Source organism: Plecotus auritus, assembly GCF_963455305.1.
Source record: "Plecotus auritus genome assembly, chromosome: 4".
Taxonomy (NCBI): domain Eukaryota; kingdom Metazoa; phylum Chordata; class Mammalia; order Chiroptera; family Vespertilionidae; genus Plecotus; species Plecotus auritus.
In genome coordinates, this window is record NC_137775.1 from 89,904,067 (window position 1) to 89,930,180 (window position 26,114).

The 26,114-nt window shown below is 55.0% G+C and overlaps 1 protein-coding gene across 1 annotated transcript; it reads right to left on the reverse strand.

Moving 5' to 3' along the window:
* Nucleotides 1–5,257: 5,257 nt before the first annotated feature.
* On the reverse strand, nt 5,258–25,891 carry CAPN11 (calpain 11; the record flags this gene model as incomplete). Its single annotated transcript, XM_080665118.1, has 22 exons — nt 5,258–5,363; nt 5,476–5,534; nt 7,185–7,301; nt 7,394–7,472; nt 7,858–7,926; nt 8,205–8,269; nt 8,390–8,447; nt 8,530–8,598; nt 8,926–8,965; nt 9,507–9,718; nt 10,013–10,024; nt 11,250–11,419; nt 11,602–11,762; nt 11,897–11,971; nt 12,197–12,282; nt 12,375–12,458; nt 14,490–14,658; nt 14,852–14,985; nt 15,818–15,936; nt 17,793–17,862; nt 18,226–18,479; nt 25,876–25,891. 22 exons carry the CDS (start codon nt 25,889–25,891, stop codon nt 5,337–5,339), a joined length of 2,145 nt encoding a protein of 714 aa, XP_080521244.1. The 3' UTR covers nt 5,258–5,336.
* Between the last annotated feature and the right edge of the window lie 223 nt (nt 25,892–26,114).

The window sequence follows — 26,114 nt, forward strand, 5'->3', positions numbered from 1 at the left end:
GGCCGCCCTCTGGACCTGGTTTGGAGCTCCCAGACCTCCTGGGACTGGCCACCGAAGAAGCTGCCCAGGCCCTGACAGGGCCGCACTGACTTACATCACCAGGACAGAGCCTCGGGTAACGACTGTGGTGGCAGGTAAGCCGATCTCCTTTTAATTGACACTGGGGCCACTTATTCTGCCCTCTCCGAATTCGCTGGGACCCTTGTCCACTCCTCAGTCTCTATTATGGGGGTTGACGGATTAGTCTCACAGCCATTAGCCACCTCATGTCTACACTGCATCTTACTAAATTCCCCCATTCACTCCTTTCTCCTTCTGCCTCGGTGCCCGGCCAGGGCTACCATGCATCCCCTCATAAAGCCCAGCTGTCCCAAACCAGTCACCTACCTCAGTTTCACTCTCTCGACCCACAAGGCCGAGCCATTCCTTGGACTGTAAACGCCTTATCTCCTTATCTCCTCTATGATCACAATCTCTAGGAAAAATGTGTCGGTTTAAAATTCAAGTGGCTAGAGGCCTGGAAACAGGCTTCGGGGCCTACTCTCTCCTCCCCCTGCCTTTTCTCCAGCCTCATCTTCCACTGCTCCTTTCCTTCCCTTTCTCTTTTCCCTTGGATAACAGTCCATTCTAATATTCCTTCCCACTTTCACTGCAACACAATCTCAATCACTCATCTGTCACCCCTTATTGGTAGCACCATGGCGACTACCCTCTCAGCTTGGAGTGCAGAACTAGAAAAAGGAATCCCATACCCTTTAGTCCACCTCTTCTCCTTACACCTTTCAGCTTGTCTCCGTGATCAGGGATTTTTCTTCCTCTGTGGGGAAAACACATACATGTGTCTCCCCATCAGCTGGACAGGAACCTGTACTCTCATCTATCTCTCACCCAATGTAGATGCAGCCCCCAATAATCAACCTTTACCTGTCCCGTAACCCATCATATCTGACACAAAAGAGTCCAGATAATGCCCCTCCTCATAACCCTCGGCATCACAGCAGGGGTTGGAACTGCCACAGGGAGCTTAACCACTGCTCTACCTATTTTGAAACCCCGTCTCAGGACCTACAAGAAACATGTGGATGCCCAGCAAGGGGCCAAACTGGGAAAACAAGAACCTTACCCCCAGGGTAACCTATTCTCCCCTTTCATATCACTAGTGAGGCAACTGAGACCCCTACTCTTTTCCCCCTAAAAGTAACATCTAGGTCTCAGTTGTATTTCAGCTACAGGCCCAGAAAAGCAGCAAAACCAGACAAGTGACGCTGTGGTAGCCTCAGGACTAGCTTTTACCTCCCAAGTGACTCAACAGGATCGCTCTCGAGACTTCACCAACCAGTCTCTTGGGGAAATCATGCTGCTGCACCCCTCGTCCAGCACGGAAAACCCTACCTGTTTTTCGCTCACTTACCCCATGGCTCCTCCCACTATTAGGCCCACTGGTATTCTTTTAATTTTGCTCTTTGGCCCCTGTCTCATGTGCTGTTTCACTAGTTTCTTGCAGAACAGAATGCAGGCATTCGCCAACCAGAAGGTGGGAGAGATCTATCTGGCACTGAATTCAGAACCTAACACCAGAATCCTTGAGACCCCTAACAACGCCCCCTCTCAGCTGGAAGCAGTTACGGAAGATGCACCTTCATCCCCTGACCTTGCCCGGACTCTCAATTTTTTTTTAATATTACCAGAAGCCTGGAATGATAGATCCTCCCTTCCCTCAACTGATGGACAATGACATAAACTCCACCTGCGGCCCAGACATTCCTGAGCACCTAACCAGGCACCTTATATGGACTATACATTGAACCACCAATCAGCACCTGCCAAGTACCCTAAGCCCTGTCCCCTCTTTTCCTCCCCTCAAAAGGCGCCTTCACCCCCAGCACGCCCTCTTTTCCCCTCTGGAAGGGAGCCAGCAGGGTTTTCTCTCCAATAAAGCCTGTATCCTGGCATCCAGGTTCTCCGGCCTCTGTTTCATCTTTCACTTTAGGTCTCTGAATTTGCAAGGCCACCACACAGGCCTTGTCACATTAGCTTGTGGCCCCTTTTCGTCCACAGAGCTTTTAAGATCTATTCTCCTAGCAACTTTCAAATATGTGGTTACAGTATTGTTAACTATAGTCACCACGCTGTACATTACATTCCCATGACTTATTTTATAACTGGAAGTTTGTATCTTTTGACCACATTCACCCAATTCCCTCCACCCCTGCCTCTGGCAACTACCAATTTGTTCTGTGTATGTTGTTTTTGCTTGGATTTCACATACAAGGGAAGTCATATGGTATTTATTTTTGTGTCTGATTTATTTCACTCAGCATTTCATCCATGTTGTTTGCAAGTGGCAAGATTTTTAGCACATCTTAGACCCCACTTTCTCAGAGACCAGAGGATGAAGCTATGGATGTATTCTGCCAGACAGAGAAGGCGCGTTGAGCTGTTCCTCTGTTGTGGCCTCATCTTTGCAGTGAAATTGGAGGCTGTGGAGGGGGATCTGGAGGAAGTGGGGGCAGCAGCTGTGGAGAATGGCAGTTAGTCAGAGATGAAATCTGGATTGCCACGTGGCCTCGGTTGAGTCACCCCAGCGTGAGTTGGGCCAGGTGCCCTCCCCCAGCAGAACTCGGGCGCCATGCAGGCCTTCCTTGAGCGTGTCAGGTTTAACATGTGGCCCCTTTTCCCATCCACAGTGCCAAGCACTGGGCACACTGCTTCACTTTCCTTATCTCAGTTGTTCCCCTCCCCCTCCCCCACCTCCGAGATAGGCATTGCCCCCTTAAGTGACAGATGAGAAAAAGGACTGGCTTGCTAGGGAAGGAAGAGAACCTGTCCAAGGCCACCCAGCCAGCATCCTGCCTAGGGCAAGGCATGAAGGCTAGGCTCCCCAGAACCAACAAGGACTGTCTGGGCCTCTCGGGGCTCAGAGGACCTGCCCAAAGGATCACTGTTTCCGCCACCGTGACCTGTGCTCCCCACGGGGCCGCTCTGTGGGGAAAAGGTGGCGGAAGGTAGGGGTGGGGGAAATCAGCCTTTAAGAGACTCCTTCACAGAGTGTGACCTCTCTCAGACAAGACAGCAGGGGGCAGAGGAAGGGAGAGCGGCGGGGGTGGCAGGGCCGGAAATGATTCTTTAGGAGGCAGTGGGGGCGGCAATGGTGGGAGGAGCAGCAGATTAGGTTTAGTCTTTGAAGTCAGTGGGGGGTGGGGAGCGGGGTGGAGGGGTGGGGGAAGCTGATGCATAGTCACCAGATCAAGGGAGACTGGGACTCTACACCCCACTAAGCCTGAGAGGCGGTCGGTCAGAGCCAGTGGAGGGGAGCCTCCGGGCTTCTGGAGGAGGAGGTGGGAGTATGAAGCCAGCTACTCCAGGAAGCTGGAAGTGAGCACCTACCAGAACGGAGGGGGGCTCATTTGGGGTTGACAGGTCCCTGATTGAGGGAACTTGGAGGCTGTCCCTATCAAAGTGGCTGCAAAACCCTCATGCTCAGGCCTCAGGCCGGGCTGGAGAGACCAGACTCCAGAACCATGGAGAGATGGAGGACTGAAGTGCCCTTGAGGCTTCAGCAGGCGGTCTCTGTGGTCTCCCTGCAGGAGGAGGCCGGGGCCGGGATGGGGTGGGGAGGTAGGGCATCCAGGGCAGACTTCAAGGTCACAAGGTGGACCTAGTGATGGGGAAAATGAGACATTTTGGGGGGCTAGCAATCTGAATCTGTGCCAGTAACCGAATGCACATTCCTGTTAGCCTATAGTCTCAGTGGTCGGCAAACTCATTAGTCAACAGAGCCAAATATCAACAGTACACCTATTGAAATTTCTTTTGAGAGCCAAATTTTTTAAACTTAAACTTCTTCTAACACCACTTCTTCAAAATAGACTTGCCCAGGCCATGGTATTTTGTGGAAGAGCCACCCTTAAGGGCCAAAGAGCCGCATGTGGCTCGAGAGCTGCAGTTTGCTGACCACTGGTCTAGTCACTGCCCCTTCCTTAATTATCTGATCTTGCAAGACCTGTTTACCTAAGTACTGCTCACATTTTACAGAGGCCATAAACCATGAGCAATACACCACCCCCAGATGGGGTTATCGGTGCTGGCGCCAGGCCAGCCTTTAGGTGTGGTCTCACTGGTCCCCATCCCAACACATGGGGCTTTTTGCAAAGCCCGTGAAAGGCCCAGAAGTGTCATCCATATTTGGGGGACAAAGAAACCAAAAGGGTATAAGGGGAGAACTTTCTCCATGTTGTTTGCTCAGGATTTGGAGAGAAACAGTTTCCCCTGAGTCACTGTACCGGTACATGTGAAACAACATCTGAAAATAAATGGGTTTTTCCTGTCACTCCGGAGCTCCTGCGTATTCTTTGGTCGCCTGGTAAATTCTGTAACACTAGGATTTCTTGATGCTTCCTAGTTTGTCAGGAGCAATTTTCTAACAATAATGATGATTCGAACCTGAGCACCTTTAGGGCAGGAGTGAACTGACCTGTGGCCACACTTCTCACCCCTTCCGGCCTCAAACTCAGGGAGTCAGTTCATTTCTGACCTGCTGGCTTTTGCAGCTGTTGCATTTTTTACCTTTGAGGCACCTGCAATGTCACCTCTGGAGATCTCAGTTTGAGGGGTGAGATGAGAGAGGAGGCTCAGGGTCCTGGGGACCCCTAACTTTGCACAGCTCCAGCGGGAGGCTTTGTTGGCCCCTGGCTCGGACCTCCCCTCAGATGCTGCTCTGTGGCATTCACACGCTCCATACCGTTCGCAGGGCCTGCTGTGCGGAAAGCATACCTGGCATTGCCCATAAATGCCTACAGCGCCCTCTAGCTTTGGTGACAACCACACATTTCAAATGCTCTCTGGAGGTGGGTGGTACCACCCCAACTGAAAGCTACCGGGTCCCTCTTTAGTTGCTGGGGAAGTGACTTCCGCTCCTGCCAGTCTTTTCCTGGCATGGAAACAGAGACAGGGAAGTGGGGGCCACGTGTCGCTTATGATATTAATGCCCTGAGCGGGAGAGAGACGCCATGCCAGGAGGGGTGGTCAGCAGGCAGGGGTGGGCAAGACAGAAAGTGTGGAGAGCCTTCCCCGCCAGGAGTCCTGGGAAGTATCACTTAGTCTTTAATAAAGGATGCTGAGAGGGAAAGGCTGTGGGGTAAATCCAGGAGCCTGGCTGGGGAGAAACAAACACTGAGCCGGGAGCTGGGCACGGAGGTGCGAGGATGGAGTAGGCATGGCCTCCGGGACCCAGCTGCCCATTCCGTCAGCAGAGATTGCAGAGTTGAGAGTGCAAAGAGTACCGCCCCTCTGGGCGGTAGGTGGTGGTGGTAGGTAGCCGGGCTCCTGCAGCCACTCTATCCCCACATGGTTATCTGCAGCCACTGTGGGGAGAGAAGAAGCAGATCTGAAGGTGGAGGTGGGGCAGGACAGCTGGGGAGAGCAGAGGGCAGGGGGAGCCAGGGGTGGGGGTACCAGAAGGTCCTTCCCATGTACCTCGTTCAGGTCCAAATGGATATGGCCAGTATTCTTGGGGTCCATAGTTAGAAAGTATGCTGTTTGGGGGAGGGGGAAGGAGAGAGGGTTGAGCTGAGTCAGTGGCTGTACCTGAAAAACTACTCCCAACCAGGGAGGGTGCAAGCAGCTGTCCCTGCCTACCCCCAGCCCAGCAGGGGATTCATGACAGCAGCTCACAGAGCCTTGCTCTGAGCCAGGCCCAGTCCTGAGTGATCTCCATACATACACCAACTCATCGGTACTTTCATCCTGTGAGGGCAGGGCCATTATTATCCCACCAGTGGCCTGGTGCACAAAATTTGTGCTCATTAAAAGGGGACTAATTAGAGGAAATAATTTAATATTGCTATTTGCCCTTTCTCTATAATAGAAGTGTCAGAGATGAAAGAAAATTAGTAAAATGTATATGAAAACCTTCCTCCTGTCAGAGTCTGGGGCGCACCACGGGACCCAGAGTCAAGTCCCCGCCCACCCACATGCGCCTCAAAATCCCGTGAGACCCAGACCCTGCCGCCCCCCTCCCCCCATTAGACTAGATCCAGACCCAGCCAGTCCCACCCTTGTCAAGCCCCACTGGGCAGGGGACGTAGCCTCAGGTACCCTGGCTCGGTGCCAGGACGGGGACCGTGGCCTGAGGGCCCCCAGCCCAGACCAGGACGGGGGGCATGCCTTGAGGTCCCCTGTCAAGCCCCGCCAGGTGGGGGACATGGCCTGAGATCCCCTGTCAAGCCCCGCTGGGTCGGGGGGCATGGCCTGAGGTCCCCTGTCAAGCCCCGCCAGGTGGGGGGACACAGCCTCAGGCCCCCCATCAAGCCCCACCAGCAGGGGGGCGCAGCCTCAGGTCCCCTGGCCTGGTGCTGGGGTGGGGGCGTGGCCTGAAGTCCCCTGTCAAACCCCACCTGGTGGGGGGCGCGGCCTGAGGTCCCCTGGCCTGACACTGGGGTGGGGGGAGCAACCTGAGGTCCCCTAGCCCAGCACCAGGATAGGAAGTGCACCTTGATGTCCCCCATCAAGCCCTGCCAGGCAGGGGGTGTGGCCTCAGGTCCCCTGGCCTGGCGCCATTGCGGGGGTCTCAGCCTGAGGTCCCCCGGCCTGGCGCCAGGGCAGGGGGCAAGGCCTGAGGTCCCCATCAAGCCCCGCCAGGTGGGGGGCGTGCCCTGAGATCCCCCGGCCTTGTGCTGGGGGAGGGGGAGCAGCCTGAGGTCCCCTAGCCCAGCCCCAGGACGGGAAGTGCACCTTGAGGTCCCCTGTCAAGCCCTGCTGGTGGGGGACGCAGCCTGAGGTCCTCTGTCAAGCCCTGCCTGGTGGGGGACATGGCCTGAGGTACCCTGTCAAGCCCCACAGGGGCAGGGGAGGGCATAGCCTCAGGTCCCTGCTGATTGCTCGTTAAGGCTCCTTATGGGAACTTGGCCTCAGCTCTGGGTGCAGCCATCTTTGTGACGGAGTGATGGTCAATTCGCATATTCCCTCTTTATTAGATAGGATTTTATAGGCAAAGCAATGGAGGCACAAGAGATAAAGTTACTTGCTCAAGGCACAGAGCCAGCAAGTGTGGGAGCTGGGATTTGAACCCACACTGGCTGTGCCCTGTATGGGGGGCAGCTTTGGAACAGCTTTCCGCATGTGAGTATGTGGGAGAAGGCCAGCGGACCCGCCTAGGGTGGGGAGCGGGCAGGCGCTTGACTCACTGAACATGGCCTTCAGCCTCAGGAAACAACTGATGAAGCTGTCAAAATCCATGAGCATGTTGTCATTTGCATACCTGGCCACCAGCACCTGCAACACCTTGTTGTTCACCTTGATGCCTGGGAGACAGAAGTGTGCAGAGGAGAGTCCAGTCCTCTGTCCGCTGCCTCCCTCCTCCCTGCCCCAAAGCCCCCTCCTGACCCCTGGCCACCTGCTTTCTCAATTGCCAAGCGCATCTCATAGGAGTTCAAGGTGCCCGAGTTGTCCTGGTCACATTCTCGAAAGATGTCCTGAAAGGACACCCAGGTTAGGTAGGGCGTGTGCGTGGCATAATTGCTTCGGTCTAGTTGACTCACAGCTGCTACCCAAGACCCTAGGGGCTCCCTGCCCTGGCTCATCCTCCGAGTGCCCACTATTCCTGTCTTCTGGTGACGGCAGGGTGAATTCCAGGCCTAGCAGGGGGCTTGGCACCCTGCCAGGGCTCTCTGCGTGTTTGACACCAACACCTCGGCACATCCTGGCCTGTTGAGTGTGCATGTGTGCCCATGCGTGAGCGTGTGTGCATGTGTGTGTCTAGTCAGAAGCTCTCGTTCTAGCTTCATCATCACTAGTCCCCATCCCTCTTGAGGACCTCCCTTTCTCACCCCCATCAAGTGCCCTCTCCATGCCCGTTACCGTCCATTTCTTGATTTTTCTCCACAGGATCTGGAACTCCCGAAGCCCTAGCTTGCCAGAGCCATCTTTCTGGGGGGTGGTCAAGGATATCTGAGAAGGGAGTGGGGGGGGGGCATCCTGGGGCCAGGGAAGCAGAGGGACTCAGGGAGGTAGGGGAGGCATAAGATCAGGGGAGTCCTGATGGTAAGAGCCAGAAGATCTGGCGTCATTTGCTACCCAGAGCCTACTCCCCATCATAGGGAGGGCATGGCTGGCCTGAGAGGCAACCACATGGGGACCAGGCTGAGGGGTGGGGGGACAGGGGCAGGAGAGCACTGGATAGGACCGCCCACTGGGCAGGAAGATACATCTATGATGTTGATCATGCAGCGGCACACGTCCACGCCAAAGCCCTTGCTCTTGAAGTTTCTGACTGTGAGGGGGGAGGGCAGGAGGGGAAGGCGTGAGTGGGGGATGTGGGGGTGCAGACAGTGGTCCAGGTGGGGCCATGCTATAGGAGAGTGGCCGGGAGTGGTGGGGCTGGAAGACTCACGTTTGGAGATCACCTTGTTGAGCAGCCTTTGGAGCTCATACGTGCCTATCTCCTTGTCCTAGGAAGGGGTCTGTCAACCCCTGTGCAGCCGGCAGCCCAGCCGCCGCCACTGAGCCCCCAGCCCCAGCCCCAGCCCTCACCTCTCCTCCTGCCACTATATCAAACAGACGCTTGAAGTCCGGGTCTATGTCACTCTCAGAGATGACCTCCTGGAGGAAAAGGAATGGGAAAGGAACCCAGTCCAGAAAGTTCCTTCTTACCCGCCAGAGGCTTCCTCCGACCCCCAACCCCAGAGCCCCCCTCACCTCTTTTTTTTAAAAATATATTTTTATTGATTTCAGAGAAGGAAAAGGAGGAGAAAGATAGAAACATTAATGATAAGAGAGAATCATTGATTGGCTGCCTCCTGAATGCCCCCCACTGGGGGTCGAGCCTGCAAGCCAGGCATGTACCCTGACCAGGAATTGAACTTGTCCTTCCTGGTTCATAGGTCAATGCTCAACCACTACGCCATGCCGGCTGGCCACCCCCCTCACCTCTTGGAGTATCTCGGCACAGTTGGCTTCATCCATTTCCCTGGGCAAGAGTGAAGGAAGCTCAGGGTTACCAGGGGTCAGGGAGACAGGGATTTCAGTGGGGGTGGGTGGTGGGAGGGGAGTCAGCTCATACATCTGAAGCAATATGGAATGGGATCATGGCAGCTAGGTTCTAGTTCTGCTTCTGCCACTAACTGGGACTTCCACTCCTGTGCCTCAGTCTCCCTGACTGTAAAACAGGGACAGGGTTGGGGGGACCAGATGACTACTCCCTGAGCTTGATATCTTATAACTCTTTTTTTTTGTTGTTAATCTTAAGGATATTTTTTTCATTGATCTTCAGAGAGAGTGAAAGAGAGGGAGGGAAGGGGGGCAGAGAGAGACATCAATGTGAGAGAGACACATCAATTGATTGCTCTCCCCTCCCCGCACCCGCCCCAAGCCCTGACGGGGGCCAGGGATCGAACCCACAACCCTTCGGTTCATGAGCCAATCCTCTAACCATTGAGCAGCACCAGCCAGGGCAGCTATCTTACAGCTCTTGAGCAGGTGGCCTTGGAGCAGCAAGGCGGGCCCCTCACCAGGACTCGCTGTGCTTCTCTGTGAAGACCCGAAGCAGGAAGTCGGCGTCCTTGTGCTGCTCAAAGGTGGAGGGGATGATGATGTATTCCCCTGGGGGCAGCTGGAGATGGCTGGTCACCTCCCGTGAGGTGGTGAAGATCTCTGAGAAGCCATGGTCCGGATACTTCAGGAAGAACTCCTTCTTCAAGTGAATATCCTGGGTGTCCTGCAACTACATGTGCCCTGGAGGTGGGTACAGGGCTGGCCTGGGGGCGCTGGGAGAGAGGGCCCTCCAAGGAGAAGCCTGGCTGCGCAGGATTTTGGGGAGACATCCCCACCAACTGACCGGTTCTGGACACCACCCACCTGGTAGTGACCCTGGTGTGACCTCTTTTTTCCCTGATTTCCACCCAGGGCCTGAGGGGCCTGGAATCCTAACCCAGTGGCCCCCAGAGCCCTTGGCCAAATTCCACCCTTGGCTCATCCACAAGCATCCTGGCCAGCACCAAGCCCACATCTTCTGTACCTCCTCTGGGACCTAGGAAGAGAAGAGAGAGGAGGGTCAGATCCCCAGGATGGTGAAGGGGCTCCAGCCTGTGGAAGCCGTGTGAGAGGTGTGCATAGTGTGCATTGTGTATGTGTGTGTGTGTGTTGTACACGCGTGCGCGCCCATGTGTGCTGGCAGGGGTGTGTTAAGGGCACCCGGGGACTGGTGATGGGGTGAGGCATGGGCTCTGTTAAAAGTCCTAGCGTTTATAATCACTCAGCTTCGGCCAGCAGAGTACTGGTACCGTTGACACAGTTTTGCCAACGGGAGAGTTTTACCACTGCAGGTCAAGGACAGGAAACAGCCCCCAAGAGGTGAGGTAACTTGCCCAGTGCACACTGCTAAGACTTGAAAGAACTGGGCTGAAAGTCTAGAGAGCATTTTCTTCACCACGAGCAGCTCCCGCTGTCCTGCAGCAAGCCGGTGAGGGCTATGACACAGCGTGGCACACGGTTATGTTTGTGAAAAGGTGAGGTAAACCAAGATAAGCAGGTTGCTCTCCAGCAGGGATGGCCAGAACCTTTACTGTGCTGAGGGCGCTGGAGACCGGCGGTGGGCGGGGCATAGCCTTTCCCCAGAAGGAATGCCTCTAACCTTGGAAATGCCTTGACTCGAGGTGTGTCTGTTAACCTGATAGACTCAGCCTAGCGGATGACCTGGCTTGTGTCCCGTTTTCGTCGCGGTTGAACCACTGGAGGTTGGACGGGGGCCTGGCACACTCGGTGAATACGCAAGTGAGTGAACAAATGGTCATTTCTAGGATTTTGCAAAGCGTGGTTTGGGAGACACTTGTCAGGGATTTCTCTTGATCGCTGGGGTCAGTGCTCCTGCTGGGGCGTCTGGGGGAGGCTTGGGGGGCTCGTGCCGAAGTCTCAAAGTGTCTGGGAACAGGACACAGGTTCTGCTGCTGCTGCGTGGAGGTGTGAGCATGGGCAAGTGACCTCACCTCTCTGGCCCTCATAGTTTCCTTCCTCTTCATAAAAGGCGTGACTATTCATAAGGCCTTGGGAAGGATGCCTGCCTGGTACAAGGGAAGTGCTACCTAAGTGTTTTAGATAAAATAATTTGTCAAAAGGAAACAGCTGGCCCTGCCTCAAAAGCACAATGCACCAACTCCAGACAGAGCCAGGGCGGAGGAGCCTGTGGGGGAGGGGCCCGCTCCCAGGGGAGGCCTGGGGAGGGAACAGAGTGGCCGGGGGTCCCGCTGGGTGCCCACCTTGTAGATGACGAAGCCAATGGTGAGCAGCGGGGCCCCCTGGGGCCGCGCCTGCCGCCAGTTCTTCTGCATCAGGGCTATCAGGCAGGTGCAGATGACTTCATCCTCCTCTAGGTCATCGTCCTTCTCGGGGAGAGAGATCCTAAACTGGGGGTTGGTCCAGAACGTGTCTGTGGAGGAAGCAGGTCAGGATGGCTCTGCCCTTCCCAGGGTGCCCTGGCTTCCCAGCCACATGCATGCCTCCTCAACAGACCTGACGGGCCCCTGACCTCATGGTGGACCCTGACCCCTGTGACCCTGGGCCCCAGGCAGGGCTGTGTGGTGAGTTGGTCGCCTCTCCCGGGCCCCCCACCGAGGTGGTTCCGGCAGCCCCCCGCCGTGCTGCCCCGCCGCCAGCTGCCCTCGTAGAAGGTGGTGTGCCAACAGCTCTTATAGTCCCCCAAGAGCGCGTCGGGCATCAGGCTGCAGATCTCCAGGGAAGTGAAGTTCCTCCTGAAGTCTTGGTAGGACATCCTGTGGTGGAGGGGTGGACGCTAGAGCCCATCATCAGCGCACCCACACCCATTGGACCCCCCTTTCCCAGGACCCCCACATCCACCACCCAGTGGGAGGCTGGGGGGAGGAAAAGCCCATCAGGCTGCACTGACCAGAACTCCCCATCCTCCATCCTGTGCAGCAGCTGCTTCTGAGTGTCTGGGGACACCTCTTCCCACTCCTTGGCACTGGAGCAGAGACAGGCAGTGAGGGGGGCAGGAGGTACCCCCTTTTCTCCTGGACATGCCCTCACCCCTGAATGCCTGCCTACTGGGGGTCCTGAGTTATATGGAGAATCTAGAGGGGAGGGGTGCACCTGGGTGCGCCCATGGGTCCCTCTGTGGCATGGCCTTGCTCATGGGCCTGCTGTGTGCTCTGCCCCTTACCGAGAGCACTGGTCAAGGGGCACTTACTTGTCACTCCAGGCTCCATTCCACTCCATTCGGCCCCAGGGATTCCGGACCCGAACAAGGGTTTCCATATTGCCTTGGTAGGAGATCTGGGTGGGGAGTGGGTCAGGGTCAGGAGCCTGGGGGCAGGAGGAAGTTGTTTCTTCACCTGCCCCTCAGGTGACGCAGCGGTCAGACTCACATCCCGGAGGCCGGTCACTGAGTAGGCATGTCCTCTCACCAGCATCCTCTGGGTCACGGATTCCAGCTCGCTGTCACTGGTGACCTGCAGAACAGAGAGGAAGGAGAGGGATTCAGGGTCTGGGCAGAGGGATTGGGGGGCTGAAGACAGGGGTCCTTTCTTTAAGATTATACTTTGCATTTTCAAAGAACTGAAGATTCACATGCAGCTGTAAGACATAGCACAGAGGGATCCCATGTGCCCGCAGCCAGTTTCCCCTGCTTGTAACCTCTCACAAAGCTGTTGCTCAATATCAAAACCAGGATGTTGGTGTGGATGCAATTGATCACTTTTATACAGATTCCCTCGTTTTTACTAGTACTCAGGTGTGCATTCTAAATAGTTGTATCACATGTGTAGTTTCGTGTATCCACCACAGTGGTGATAGATTTCCGTCCCCCAAACACCTCTCTTGTTGTCCTCTATGACCTCTTCTTGCTACTCTCCTCCCTAACCTCTGACAACCTCCAATCTGTTCTCCATTTTTCATTTGTCATTTCAAGACTGTCATATAAATAGAATCATACAGCATGGAACCTTTTGGGATTGTTTTTTTAAAAAAATTCATTTTTATTGATTTTAGAGAGGAAGGGAGAGGGAGAGCGAGAGAAACATCAATGATGAGAAAGAATCATCGATTAGCCTGACTGGTGTAGCTCAATGGTTGAGTGTTGACCTATGAACCAGGAGGTCACGGTTCGATTCCTGGTCAGGGCACATGCCCAGGTTGCAGGCTCAATCCCCAGTGTGGGGCATGCAGGAGTCAGCGAATCAATGATTCTCTCTCATCATTGATGTTTCTATCTCGCTCTCCCTCTCCCTTTCTCTCTGAAATCAATAAAAAATATTAAAAAAATAGAATCATTGATCAGCCTCCTCCTGCACGCCCCACACTGGGGATCGAGCCTGCAGCCCCAGCATGTGTCCTGACCAGGAATCAAACCCTGACCTCCTGGTTCATGGGTCGATGCTTAACCATTGAGCTATGCCGGCCAGGCGGATTTTTTTTTTTTTTATTCAACATAACTCCTTTGAGATTTGCCTAAGTTGTTGCACATGCCAATAGTTCATTTTTTAAAATCCTCACCTGAGGATATCTTTTTATTGATTTTTTTTTAGAGGGAGAAGAAGGGAGAGAAACATCAGTGTGAGAAGAACATTGATAGGTTGCCTCTCCCATGCACCTGGACCAGGGATTGAACCTGAAACCTAGGTATGTGTCCTGACCAGGAATCGAACTTACAACCTTTTGGTGCATGGGACGATGCTCCAACCAAGAGAGCCACCTGGCCAGGGCTAGTTCATTCTTTCCTTTTACTGCCGAGTAGTGCTCCGTGGTATGCGCGCCATTGTTTAACTATTCACCCTTTGAAGGATATATGGGTTGTTTCCAGTGTCTGGCTATTATGAATGAAGTTTCTCTACACATTTGTGTTCAGGCTTTTGTGTGAACATGTCTTTATTTCTCTAAGGCAGTGGTTGGCAAACTGCGGCTCGCGAGCCACATGCGGCTCTTTGGCCCCTTGAGTGTGGCTCTTCCACAAAATACCACGGCCTGGGTGAGTCTATTTTGAAGAAGTGGCGTTAGAAGAAGTTTAAAAAATTTGGCTCTCAAAAGAAATTTCAATCGTTGTACTGTTGATATTTGGCTCTGTTGACTAATGAGTTTGCCGGCCACTGCTCTGGGGTAAATGCACAAGAATGCAATTGCCGAGTCATACGGTAGCACTCCAGGTTCATTTGTTTAGCGGAGCAAAGTATTTGTTGAGTAGCTATTGCATACCAAGTGCCACCCTAAGGCCCAGGATCAGGCAATGAATGAGACCAAGAAGTCAGTGCCTTCATGGAATGTGAAAACTGCCTGGAGAAGATAGGCTGTGAATAAATATATAGAGAAGAATTGTATATTGTGATTTCAAAGTAGAGGGTAAATGGGGGCCGGAGCAGCTACGTTAGATTGGGAGGCAGGGAGGGCTAACCAGAGGAAGGGGCGTGTGAGCTGAAATGTGCATGAGAAGGAGCTGGCTATGCAGGTACCTGGGGAAAGGTCGTGAGGCAAAACCAAGCATGACTTACATCGATGGAGCAACCCATGAGAGAAGATCGGTCTATGGCCTTCCTAAGTATTCTCAGCAGGTTCTTTGGGGGACTCTGCAGTTGGAAGCTCTGGGTCACGCCCCCTGTGAAGTCCTCAAAGCCCTCCACCGTGTTGCCCCCCGACAGTGCTTCATAGGACCCGCTCAGCCTGTGGGCACGGAGAGGGCACTGTGAGCTCTGGCAGAGAGATGCGAGCTTGGACACCAGAGGGTAAGGTGAGGGAAGGGAAGGATGCCCTGCCACCCCTCTCTCTGCCTTTCCCCTCGATTCCAGCTGCCCCATCGCTGCCAACGGCTAGGCAGGTTTGGAGCAAGCCCAGTTCCTTGGCTCAGGGCACTCACTTGGCATACGCCTTCTCCAGGAGGGCACTCCAGAACTCAGTGCGCTCGCCTGAGTGCACAAACAACAGCTTGCCATTCTTTGTGGGTAGCCGGTCATCCACCACCACGCTTACCCACTGCCCAAACTGCCAAATCTGTGGGCAGCAAGGTGGGCCTCAGTGGGCCATGAGGCATATGGCTTCTGTCTGCCACCCCCTTCCACTAAGCGCGCGCGCGCACACACACACACACACACACACACACACACACACACACACACACTCTTGCATGGGCACTCCGTTACACCAGCGCCTCCTGGTGGCCAGATTTAGTGACACGCCAGTGTCAAAGATCTGACTCCCCCAGAATGGCTGAATAGAGACTGAAAAATGATCAAAAGCCTGAATTTCACCACCAGCCTCATCTCCAGGTCCTGCCGTGGCATCCAGGGGTACCCAACCCATCTTTTGACCTTGGCCAGACTTTAGGATTCCTGAGGTCTTAACTCTTAAAAATTCTTGTCATTCTCAGATATATTTTTATGACATGGTGAATTTATCCATATGTTGCTAAATTTGAAGAGCAATTGTGATGAGACTCCCAATATCATACATACCAGGTGCACACATATATGTATATGTATGTGTGTGGGGAGAGAGAGAGAGAGAGAGAGAGAGAGAGAGAGAGAGAGAGAGAGAGAGACGTAGATGTGAGAAACGTCAACAGGCTGCCTTCTGCACATGCCTGGAACTGGGGTCAGGATTTGAACCCGAAACCTAGCATAAGCCCTGACTGGGATCAAACTCTTGACTTTTTGAAGAATGGAAGAATGCTCCTCACTGGCCAAGGCATAAATGTCGTTTTTCAAAAAGAGAAGAAAAAAGGTGAACTCCAAAGCACATAGTCATTCTTTCTCTCCCTTCCTCCATACTTCCCCTCCACATACACACCCCACAAAGCCGCTCTGCCTTTCCCATTGCCCTTCACCTGAAAATGGAAGATGCCAGCATAGTTTTTCTTGAAGCTCTGCCCCTTGGGCACCACGCGGTACAGCAGTTTGGGGCATGTGGTAAGGGAGCCGATGGCAGCCAGCAGCCAGCAGTCCCCTGGAAAGACAGGCAGGAGCTCCCCCTGAGCGCTCCCATTGTGTGTGGGTCCAAATCCGAGCCACTGAGGAGCAGGAGCTGGTTCTGTGGCCCCTCCCCAGCTGGCCCTCCCACTAAGGAAGCTAAGGGGGGGGGGCTGGGGAGCAGGGCAGGAGGGTGCCGGTGCAGTAAGCTTCTCCACCTTTTCTTTTAGGTGGGGGATTTACAAATTAGAGCCACATGCTTCTGTTTTGGGATTTGGGGAGGAGGCATTTTTGGCCTTGGTGTAGCACCTCCCTCTGGGACCTGCCTCCTTTGGGAGAGAGCCAATCATCTCCCAGGGCCCCCACCTCTACCCCATGGTACACTGGTGCAGCCAAGACCGCTCTGCCTGATGTCACCCACATAGTATTGGAGACCCAAGGGGCTCAGCCTGTACCCCAGGTCTCTGGGGCTAGGCGTTGGGCAGTATGCCCGGGCTGAGGCCATCCATTGCCATCCGTCTCCTGGGATCTCAGACCCCATGGGCTGGGGCTGGGGGGCAGGTGGTGCCCCATGTGGTGAGTACCCTGGGCCAGGTGGAGGCTGAGGGCCCTGGGACAGCGTCTGGGATGACCCATGGCCGCCAGGCTGTGGAGGTGCCTAGGAGGGAGGCAGAGGGTGGGGGAGGGAGGTTAAGGACCCATCCATCCTCTATCGCCAAAAGGGCACCCAGGGAGAAGCCAGTGTTCTTCTCCAATAGCCGTGGCTGCTCCAGCGCACGTGGCCTGAGGTCTCCTTGGCCTGTGCCTTGCCCACACCCTGCTCTTTCCACAGCCACAGATGGGAAGGAATTCAGCCCTGGAGGAAACCCGCCCTGGCCTTCTCCCTGAAGACGCAAGGAGGGGTTTGGAGGAAACTGTGGAATGGACCAGGTTTAGAAAGGAAAATCTCTCTCAGGACTGTCCAGGGGAGCCTGTGGGAGAGGGGCTGAGGGGACCACGCTTCTCTACCTGATAGGCCAGACAGGGAAGTTCTGACACCTGCAGTGGCTCTAAGATATGCCACGTTCTTGACTCTCCTCCCACGCCCCTTCAGTGTGTGTGTGTGTGTGTGTGTGTGTGTGTTCTCCTGAGAATAGGTGGTATGGCATCATAGCTTCCTCCTTGTTCTCTCTCGGATCACTCACTCCGGGGAAGCTGGCTACCATCGTGGAAGTGATCCACCAGCCCCGTCCAACCTTCAGATGACCGTGCCCCAACGGGCGGGCTGACTGCAGCAGCCTCCCGAGGACCCCGCGCCAGCCCCACCGAGCTGTGCTGCTCCCGAGCTCCTGCCCCACGGAAACTGTCAGGTGACAGCACATTTGTGGGCGCTGGAAGTCACTGAGTCTTGGGTAATTCATTGTGTCGCGGCCAATAGCTAATATACCACCACCCCAGCCTACTCCCAGACCCAGGGGGCAGCGGGGAGGTTGGAATCCAGGTGAGTGGGGAGCAGGAAGACCACCTGGCACTCTCACTACCATCTCCTCAGAAGTGGGGTGACAGGGAACAGAAGGTGTTGTCTGATCCTAAGGGCTCCCAGTTCCCCAGCCTCAAAAGACACTTTGGGACTAGCCATCATGGCTCAGTGGTTGAGCCTTGACCTATGAACCAGGAGGTCATGGTTCGATTCCCAGTCAGAGCACATGCCTGGGTTGTGGGTTTGATCCCCAGTAGGGGGAGTGCAGGAGGCAGCCAATCAATGATTCTCATCATTGATGTTTCTTTCTCCCTCTCCCTTCCTCTCTGAAATCAATAAAAAAATATATATATTTTTTTAAAAAAGACACTGGTGGCTCCTCCCTAATTCATCCCTACCTCCAGGGGAGACCAGCCTTCCTGCTCCCCACTCACCGAGAACCCCCTGGCAGATGTCCGTGGGGCTGACCCCGTTCAGAATGAAGTGAGGATTGCTTGTGATTTCCTGCAGTGAAGGAATAAAGGTGTCAGGGAGCCCAGGATACCCCCCTCCAACCTCCCTCCCTACTTTCCTGGGGAAGGGTCCCCTTCCCAGGTCTAAGGGAAAAGGTGGGTAGGGGCAGGAGAGGGTACAGGACCCGCTTGGCACGTTGTAGGTTGTGATAGTGAAGGTTGGCGAGGACTTTCCCAGGGGTTACTGAGAGGTTTTGCTTAAGCACGTCCAAAACTGTCTCCAGCCCTGATGGGGGTGGAGCCTCGTGCCAGGGCCAGCAGAGGGCTGAGGGGGACTGGAGGTGATCAGAGTGCCAGGGCATCACTACACTCTGCCCTGCCCCCCGGAGCCCATCCCTCCCCTCCCAGTGCCCACACTGGGCCGCAGCCAGCGGATGTTCTGCACATTTTTGGAGTTGGGGCCCAGGTCCTTGAAGCCCAGAGAAGTGGGTTCGGCAGGAAATACAGGGTCCTCGAACAGTTCCCCCTTCCTCAGACAGAACTCTCGCAGGTCCTCAAAGCTCTGGTTTCTGTAGTCGTGGGCGTTATTGTGTTGGCCCATGCCTTTGGCCTTGAGTCTGTTGTGGCTGATGTGAGCCGCCATCCCCTTATCGATGAACACCGAGTCTACTTAATCATAAAAAGACAAATAACCCCATCAAAAAAACGGACAAACGATCTCGATAGATATTCTTCAGAAGAAGATATATAAATGACCAATAATCACATGAAAAAATGCTCAACATCTTTAGTCACCAGACAAATGCAAATCAGTGATATACCACCTCACACCCACTAGGATGGCTGTAAACAAAGAGTGACAATGACAAGTGTTGGCCAGGAGGTGGAGACACTGGAGCCCTTGTACACTGCTGGTGGGAATGCAAATGGGTGCTGCCACTTTGGGAAACAGTCTGGAGGCTCCCCAGGCATTCAAACATAGAAGCACCACGGGACCCAGCAATTTCACCCCTAACTACATACATGCCCACGAGAAAGAAGAACATGTGTCCATTCAAAATCCTGTACACAAATGTTCCTAGCAGCAATATTTACAATAGCCAAAAAGTAGGGGAAAAAACCCAAATGCCCATCAGTGGATGTATGGAATATACCTACAATGGGATATTTTTCACCATTTACTTTTCAACAGAAATAAATGAAATATTGACATGTGCTACAACATGGATGAACCTTGAAAACATGATGCTAAGTGAAGAAAGCATTCACAAAGATCATATATTGTATGAGTCCAACAATACGAAGTGCCCCGAATAGGCCAAACTATATAGAAAGTAGGTGAGGGGTTGCTGAGGACTTAGGAGGATGGAGGGGTTGGAGGTTGATGGCTAAAGGGTTCGGGGCTTCTTCTGGGGGGATATAAAAATGTTCTAAAATTGATTGTGGTGATTGTGGTACAAAAATGTAAGAAAAGCCATTACATTAGTGAGCTGTATGGTATGTGAATCATATTTCAATAAAGCTGTTGAAAACATGGTCCCCAGCCCTGGCCGGTGTGGCTCAGTTGGTTGGGCATCGTCCCAGGCACTGAAAGCACATGCTTTCTTTTCTTTCTCTTCCTTCCTCTCTAAAAAAAAAAAAAATCAATAAAAATGTTTTTTAGAGATGACCCCCAGACCTTGCAGCAGATTCTGCCTCTGGAGGAGCGTGGAGATAATGGAGTGTAGAGGGCAGGAGGGCAGAGGAAGGGGCTGCTCACAGGGAGGGGAGTCCAGTCGGGGGCTGTGGTGGTGAAGTCTCTGAGGGGAAAGATCAGGCTGGCTGACAGCTCCCAAGGCAGCCACGCGGCTGGGGGCCCAGGACACCCTGCCCACACGGCCTCCTGCAAGAGGGACCACAAGTTTGCATCCCTTCCCGAGGACGGCCTCCCACCTACAATACAGGGGACTGACTCCCGCTGTCACCAGCAGTGGACCCAGGCAGGAGAAGAACCTGAGGGAGGAGGGAGAGGAGGAGAGACCACATTGCTGAGATCACTCTGAATCTCCAGTCCCACCCGTCTGACCCCGGGGTGGTCCTTCCTCTGGGATGAGGAGGAGCTTAGGGGGAGGGGAGGAAGGACGGGGTCTAAATGAAACAGAGCCCAGCTGGGGCCAGTGTCTGAGAGAAATCTGAATGAGGAAGGAAGGGGAACAGTGACAGAGAGGGCTGTCCAGAGGGGAGCCTGAGCCCACAGAGGGCTATGTCTCAGAGGCCAGAGCAGGGGTCTCCCCTATTCTTCCTCCCTCGAGCTGACCCACAAGAAGAGCTGGAACAGCAGAGCTAAGGGTCCTGAGCACCTGTTCTGGGCCTAGCACACGGGCCCTGATGTAGGACCATGCAGACCTCCACTTCCCAGAAGAGGAGGCAGGAGCCCAGAGGTCAGGTAGCTTGCCCAAGGTCACAGAAGGAAGGTTGGGCCTGGACTGAGTCTGAGCGCAGCCCCCCCCCCCCCCCCCCCCCCGACTAGGCTCTGACCTTTGCCCTTACACCGCCTCCTGGTGGTGCCTGTCCTCAGCAGGGAGGCCTGTGGAGCCCAAGCCACCTTCCTCAGCTCAGGGGCTCGTGGGCCATTTGTGGCTGAACTGATCTGATGCCCCTTCCTCTTCCCACCCAGCAACCCATTCTCCCATCCCACGTCAGCGTCTCCTTGGGACTTCCCGAGGTCCAGTAATGACCCGTCGTCTCCTCTTGTTGGCCTGACAAACCCAGACCAGGCTGCCTCTGTCCCCCCAAGCACCTTTGGGCACGGGCTGCCTTCATCCAGCTGCATCGGACTGTTCCCAGCTCTGTGCCTCTGCCTGGAATCCTTCCTGACCCTACGCACAGTCCTGGTTCCCTGGGAAAAGTCCTGCGAGGCCTTCCAGCCCTTGCTCAACACCACCCCCTCCGTGAAGCCGCCCTTGATATGCCCCTGCAGTTCGGGGCCACATGAGCGTCCAACCCCTTTCCTTTATGACACCCCTCACTGTCCGCCGGCTCTGAGTTGATCTGTCTGTGAGGATGGAGGTGGGGGCCCCAGGTCCACCACTGGGTTCCCTCTGTCTCATGCGGTGCCTGGCCTTTCAGGGGATGAATGAATGAGTGGATGCCTTGCCTTGCACTGCTGTAACTTTTCATTTGTTTGCATATCTGTTTTCTTTCCTGCCCCACCCCCCTGGCTTCCTGCCCGCTGCAGTCCTGATGGGACTAGGTATTTTGTTCATGATTTGCCTCCCCCACCAGAGTGCAAGCTCATGAGGACAGGGAGCTTTGTCTGCTTTGCTTGTTGCTGCCTGGAGCACGGAGCAGATACTCAGCACATGTTCTGAATGCTGTTCCCTGGCAGCCCCTGGAAAGGGCCAGGAAGGGGGTGTGCATCTTTGTTCCTTCACAGGAAGAGGCCCAGTAACGATCCTGTGATGGGACAGATGGCGTGTGGCTCACCCATGGGACCCTCCATTCCATTAGGGAGAAGCTCCCAGAGCTGGTGCCCAGTAAATGGTGGGAGCTGCAGACTCCGACCCAGCACTGCCCACAGGCCATGCCCGAGCATTGGTGAGGGCAGTGATCAGAGGTCCTGCCACAGCCGAAGGGCCTGGCTGGGGTCCCCGTGGGTATCTGGGGCCTGGAAGCTCCAGGCCCCGCTAAGAAAAGTTTATTGGCCGTAAGGATGAGGGTGGGTTTGCTGAAGAAAGACTTGGGATCCTGTCCTTTGCTGCTTCCACAGAGCCTGTGACTTGTGATGGCAAGATGTTAGGAATCCTCCTTCAGGAAAGCAACTAGCGTTTATAACAATAAGAGTTAATAGTCTTTGAGGACTTGGCACAGGCGTGGCATGGTTACCAACACGTTACATGCATTAACTCATTGAATCCTCACGACACCCCTTTGGCTAGGTTTATTATTGTCTCCCCACTACAGAGGGAGAAACCGAGGCACAGAGAGGTCGAACTTCCTCGAGGCCACACACCTAGTGGGCAGCAGAGGCAGGGCCGCACCTGGGCAGGCTGGCCCATGCTCTCACCCAGCACACCTGCTGCTCTCCTGGGAAGGAGCCTTGTGGAGGGGCAGATGCCCAGTTGGAGAGAGGGCGGTGGCCCATCCCTTCCTCCATCTTCCTCCAGCCTCTGGTAGTCTTTGTTAAACCACTCTCCTCAGCTGCAAGGGGAGGGGCCGCAGAGGTGGATGAGGGGTTGGAAAAGGGGCTGGGGAGGCAGCCAATTCCTCCTTAGCAGCGCTAGTGCCCTGGGCTGCACTGCCGGGATGAGCACCTGTGTGGCCTTGGGCAAGCTGCTTTACATCTCTGGGCCTTGGTGTTTCTCATCTGTATAAAGAGGCTACTCTACCCTTCTGTGAAGGGTGTTTCAGGGTTAAAGGATGCGACGTACATGCAAAAGACGGGTGTTTAGTAGGTGCTCAGAGAAGCTCCTCGCCTTCTCCCCACTGCCCTGGCTGGTCAACTAGCATTGACTGAGCTCCTCCCAGGATCACATGGCTCCCTGAACACCCCCCTTCGTAGAACTCATGGATCATAGGAGAGCAGCATACGCACTCGGCACATTGGGAATGTCTGTGTGTTTGTCTGTCGCTGTCACTAGGTCTGAGCTCATCTCAGCCAGCCTTTGGGAATATCTATTCTGTCCTGGGCCTGGAGGAGTCAGAAGTGGACACTCTCCCACATGGAACTCTGAGAAGGTCCTCCCCAGGCGGTCCCTCCACACGGTCAGCTCGTGGGCCACAGAGACAGGGAGAAGGGGCCAGGGAAAGAGGCCGCTCAGGCCGGGGATAATCAGGGAGGTTCTGGGGAGTGACTGCTCCTTTCACCTGCTCTGCGCTCACCCACTCCCCTGGGGTGGAGGGCACCAGGAGATCCTGGCTCTGGAAGAGTCAGGTTGAGGGGCAGGGCAGAGGGGGGTGCAGCCAGGATCAGGGAGCTCTTCCTCCTGCCCTTCACCCCACCTCTCTCTTCCAGCCCAGCCCTCTGGGCTTCTCTTAGAAATGGTCCAGGAAACTCCTTCCCACTCCCTCAGACCGGGGGAGACAGGGGTGTGCTGGTGTGTCTGTGGAATAGGTGTGTGTGTGTTTCTGTGGAGTGTGTGTCTATGAAGTGTGACTGTGTGTGAAGTCTGTCTGTAAAGTGTGACTGTGTCTGTGAAGTGTAAGAGTGTGAAGAGTGTGTGGGTGCCTGTGAAGTGTGTCTGTGAACTGTGAGTGTGTGTCTGTGAAATGTGACTGTGTGTGTCTGTGAAGTGTGTGTGCCTTTGACGTGTGATTGTGTCTATGAAATGTGAGTGTATGTATCTGTGAAGTGTGTTGTCTATGAAGTGTGTGTGTATGTCTGTGAAGTGTGATTGTGTCTATGAAGTGAGTGTGTCTGTGCAGTGAGTGTGTGTTTGTCTGTGGAGTGTGTGTGTGTGTGTCTGTGAAGTGTGTGTGTCTGTGAAGTGTGACTGTGTGTGGAGTGTGAGTGTGTCTGTGAAGTGTGTGTCTGTGAAACGTGTCTGTGAAGTGAGTGTGTCTGTGGAGTGTGTGTGTGTGTCTGTGAAGTGTGTGTGTCTGTGAAGTGTGACTGTGTGTGGAGTGTGAGTGTGTCTGTGAAGTGTGTGTCTATGAAGCGTGTCTGTGAAGTGAGTGTGTCTGTGAAGTGTGTGTCTGTGAAGTGTGTGTGTCTGTGAAGTGTGACTGTGTGTGGAGTGTGAGTATGTCTGTGAAGTGTGTGTCTATGAAGCGTGTCTGTGAAGTGAGTGTGTCTGTGAAGTGTGTGTCTGTGAAGTGTGTGTGTCTGTGGAGTGTGTGTGTGTGTCTGTGAAGTGTGTGTCTATGAAGTGAGTGTGTCTGTGAAGTGTGTGTCTGTGAAGTGTGTGTGAGGTGTGAGTATGTGAAGTGTGTATGTGTGAAATGTGTGTGTGTCTGTGAAGTGTGTCTGTAGATCGTGTGTGTCTGTGAAGTGTGTCTATGAAGTGTGTGTGTGTCTGTGAAGTGTGTCTATGAAGAGTGTGTGAGGTGTGTGTGTGTGTGTCTGTGGTGTGTGTGTGTGTGAAGTGTGTCTATGAAGTGTGTGTGAGGTGTGAGTGTGTGTATGTGAAGTGTGTGTGTGTGAAATGTGTGTGTGTCTGTGAAGTGTGTCTATGAAGTGTGTGTGTGTGAAGTGTGTCTATGAAGTGTGTGTGAGGTGTGAGTGTGTGTATGTGAAGTGTGTGTGTGTGAAATGTGTGTGTGTCTGTGAAGTGTGTCTATGAAGAGTGTGTGAGGTGTAAGTGTGTGTCTCTGTGGTGTGTGTGTGAAGTGTGTTCATGAAGTGTGTGTCTGTGTGTGTATCGGGGGACCCGTGGCTCACATCTGTGTGAAGGAGCCAGGGGAAGGCTGTGAAGGGAGACCTGCAGGGCCCTTCCCGAGAGGAGGGTGCGGAGGCGGGTGGAGAACCCCGAGAGGGCGAGCATGGAGAACCTGTTTGCTTCGTGGCCTGGCCCTATCGCAGGGCTGGCGGGGCAGGAAGGACTCCTCCTCGCACCCAGGAGCCTCCCAGGGCCGCCCAGAGAAGTCAGGTGGGTCAGTGGTTATCAACTGGGGATGATCATGCCCCCAGGGAATGCTGGGAATGTGTCAGGGCGTTTTCGGTTGGCATAGCTGGGGAGCGGGGTGGGGTGCTCCTGGCATCCTGTGGGCAGAGGCCAAGGCTGCTGCTAACCATCCTACAGTGCCCGGGACAGCCCCGTGACAGTGATCAGGAGTGGCGAGGTTGGGGAACCTGGGTTAAGTGAATGGCGAAGGTCACCCACATGCAAGGCGAACTGCTCTGTGCCTGGCTGTCCCCGGGCTGTGCAGAGGCCTCCTGGGGGCCTGGAGGACCCCAGAAGGTGCTGGTGCCAAGCGAACATCGGAGGGCGGATGAGGTGATGATGGTGACATCTCTCTTCCCTCATCTCCCTGGAGGCCTCCGCCCTGTCAGCACCCAGCTCAGGAGCATTGCTCACCTCCTTCACTGCAAACCTTGCTTGCGATCCTGGGCATCTAGTCCCGGGGGCTGAGCCTGTCACTCAGCCTGCTGGCAGGGTGGACTCACACACACACTCACACACACACACACACACACACACACACACACACACGCACTCCACCCCAGTTATCCACAAGCTCTCCCCAGACAGGGCACAGGCCCAAGCCCTGTTAGGTGGGCTAGGTGGGGGCATGGCCAGCTGAGACAGACAGACAAGGGCGGCTCTGGGAAAGACAGGCAGACGGCGGAGCATGAGTGGCCAGGAAGCCTTCTGCTTCAGTTCATGTCCTGTTTCCCCCCTCAGACTGGGCGTCATCTCAGAGAGTGGGGGCAGGGCTGTCCCCCCACAGACAGGACAGCTGAGGACCCACAGCTGGGAGGAAGGAAGACGGTGACTGGATTCCCAGTTAGGGAGCTTCTGAAAAGCCAGGGCTGGGCTGGGTTCTTCTCTTGGGGCCCGGCCCGCACTCCCAGGGCTCAGGACGGGGTGAGGGCCCGAGAAGCCGGGAGGCTGGGTCCAGGGTGTCTCCGAGGCTGGCTCAGGGGCAGGGCTAAGCCCGCACAGGCTGGGGCGGCCGCCCGCTGGCCACTGACCTCCCACCCGCAGAACAACTCACCTGTGCCGGCTCCTTCCTCTCCCCACTGCGGTCTGCTGTGCGCCCCACGCACCCAGCCCCCACCCACACCCCCAGCCCTGAGGCCTGGTGCCCGGCTGCCTGTGCGCCCGCTCCTGCGGCCTCCGAGGACCCCCTCTGCACCGAGGCCTGCTTTCCAGGCCGAGGGGAGTTCTCTCTGTTCCCCGAGCTTTATTTCTGTCGCTGGGGTTCCCTCACGCAAGCCTTGTCCCCAGGCAGCTGTGACGGTGGTGAGCAGTCGCCCCCTCGCCCCAGCTTCAGTCTCAGTGGGGACCAGGAGAAAGCTCCTGTGTCTGAACCGCAGCCTGTTCTCTCCCCAAACTGTCTGAGGAAGAGGACCCTCCAGGGGACACAGCCCCTTTCCCGGGGGCTGGTCTGCAGGGCACAGGCCTGGGACGTGCCCCGAGCCTACCTGAGGAGTACATCATTTTGGTGGCAAGCCTGGTGCGTGACAGTTGAAGGTTCTGGGGGGTGGGGAGGAGGACCCCACCCCCTCCCAGAATGCTCCAATTGCAGTGGGTTCCTAGGTCACTGGCTCCTTTTAACAGCTGCCTTTCCCGTCTCTCTCCTCCCCAAGGCCCCCAGAGGGCGCTCTGAGGCCCTCTCCCCACAGGGATGGGAGATCAGCACCCACCCCAGGGGACCTCTGCC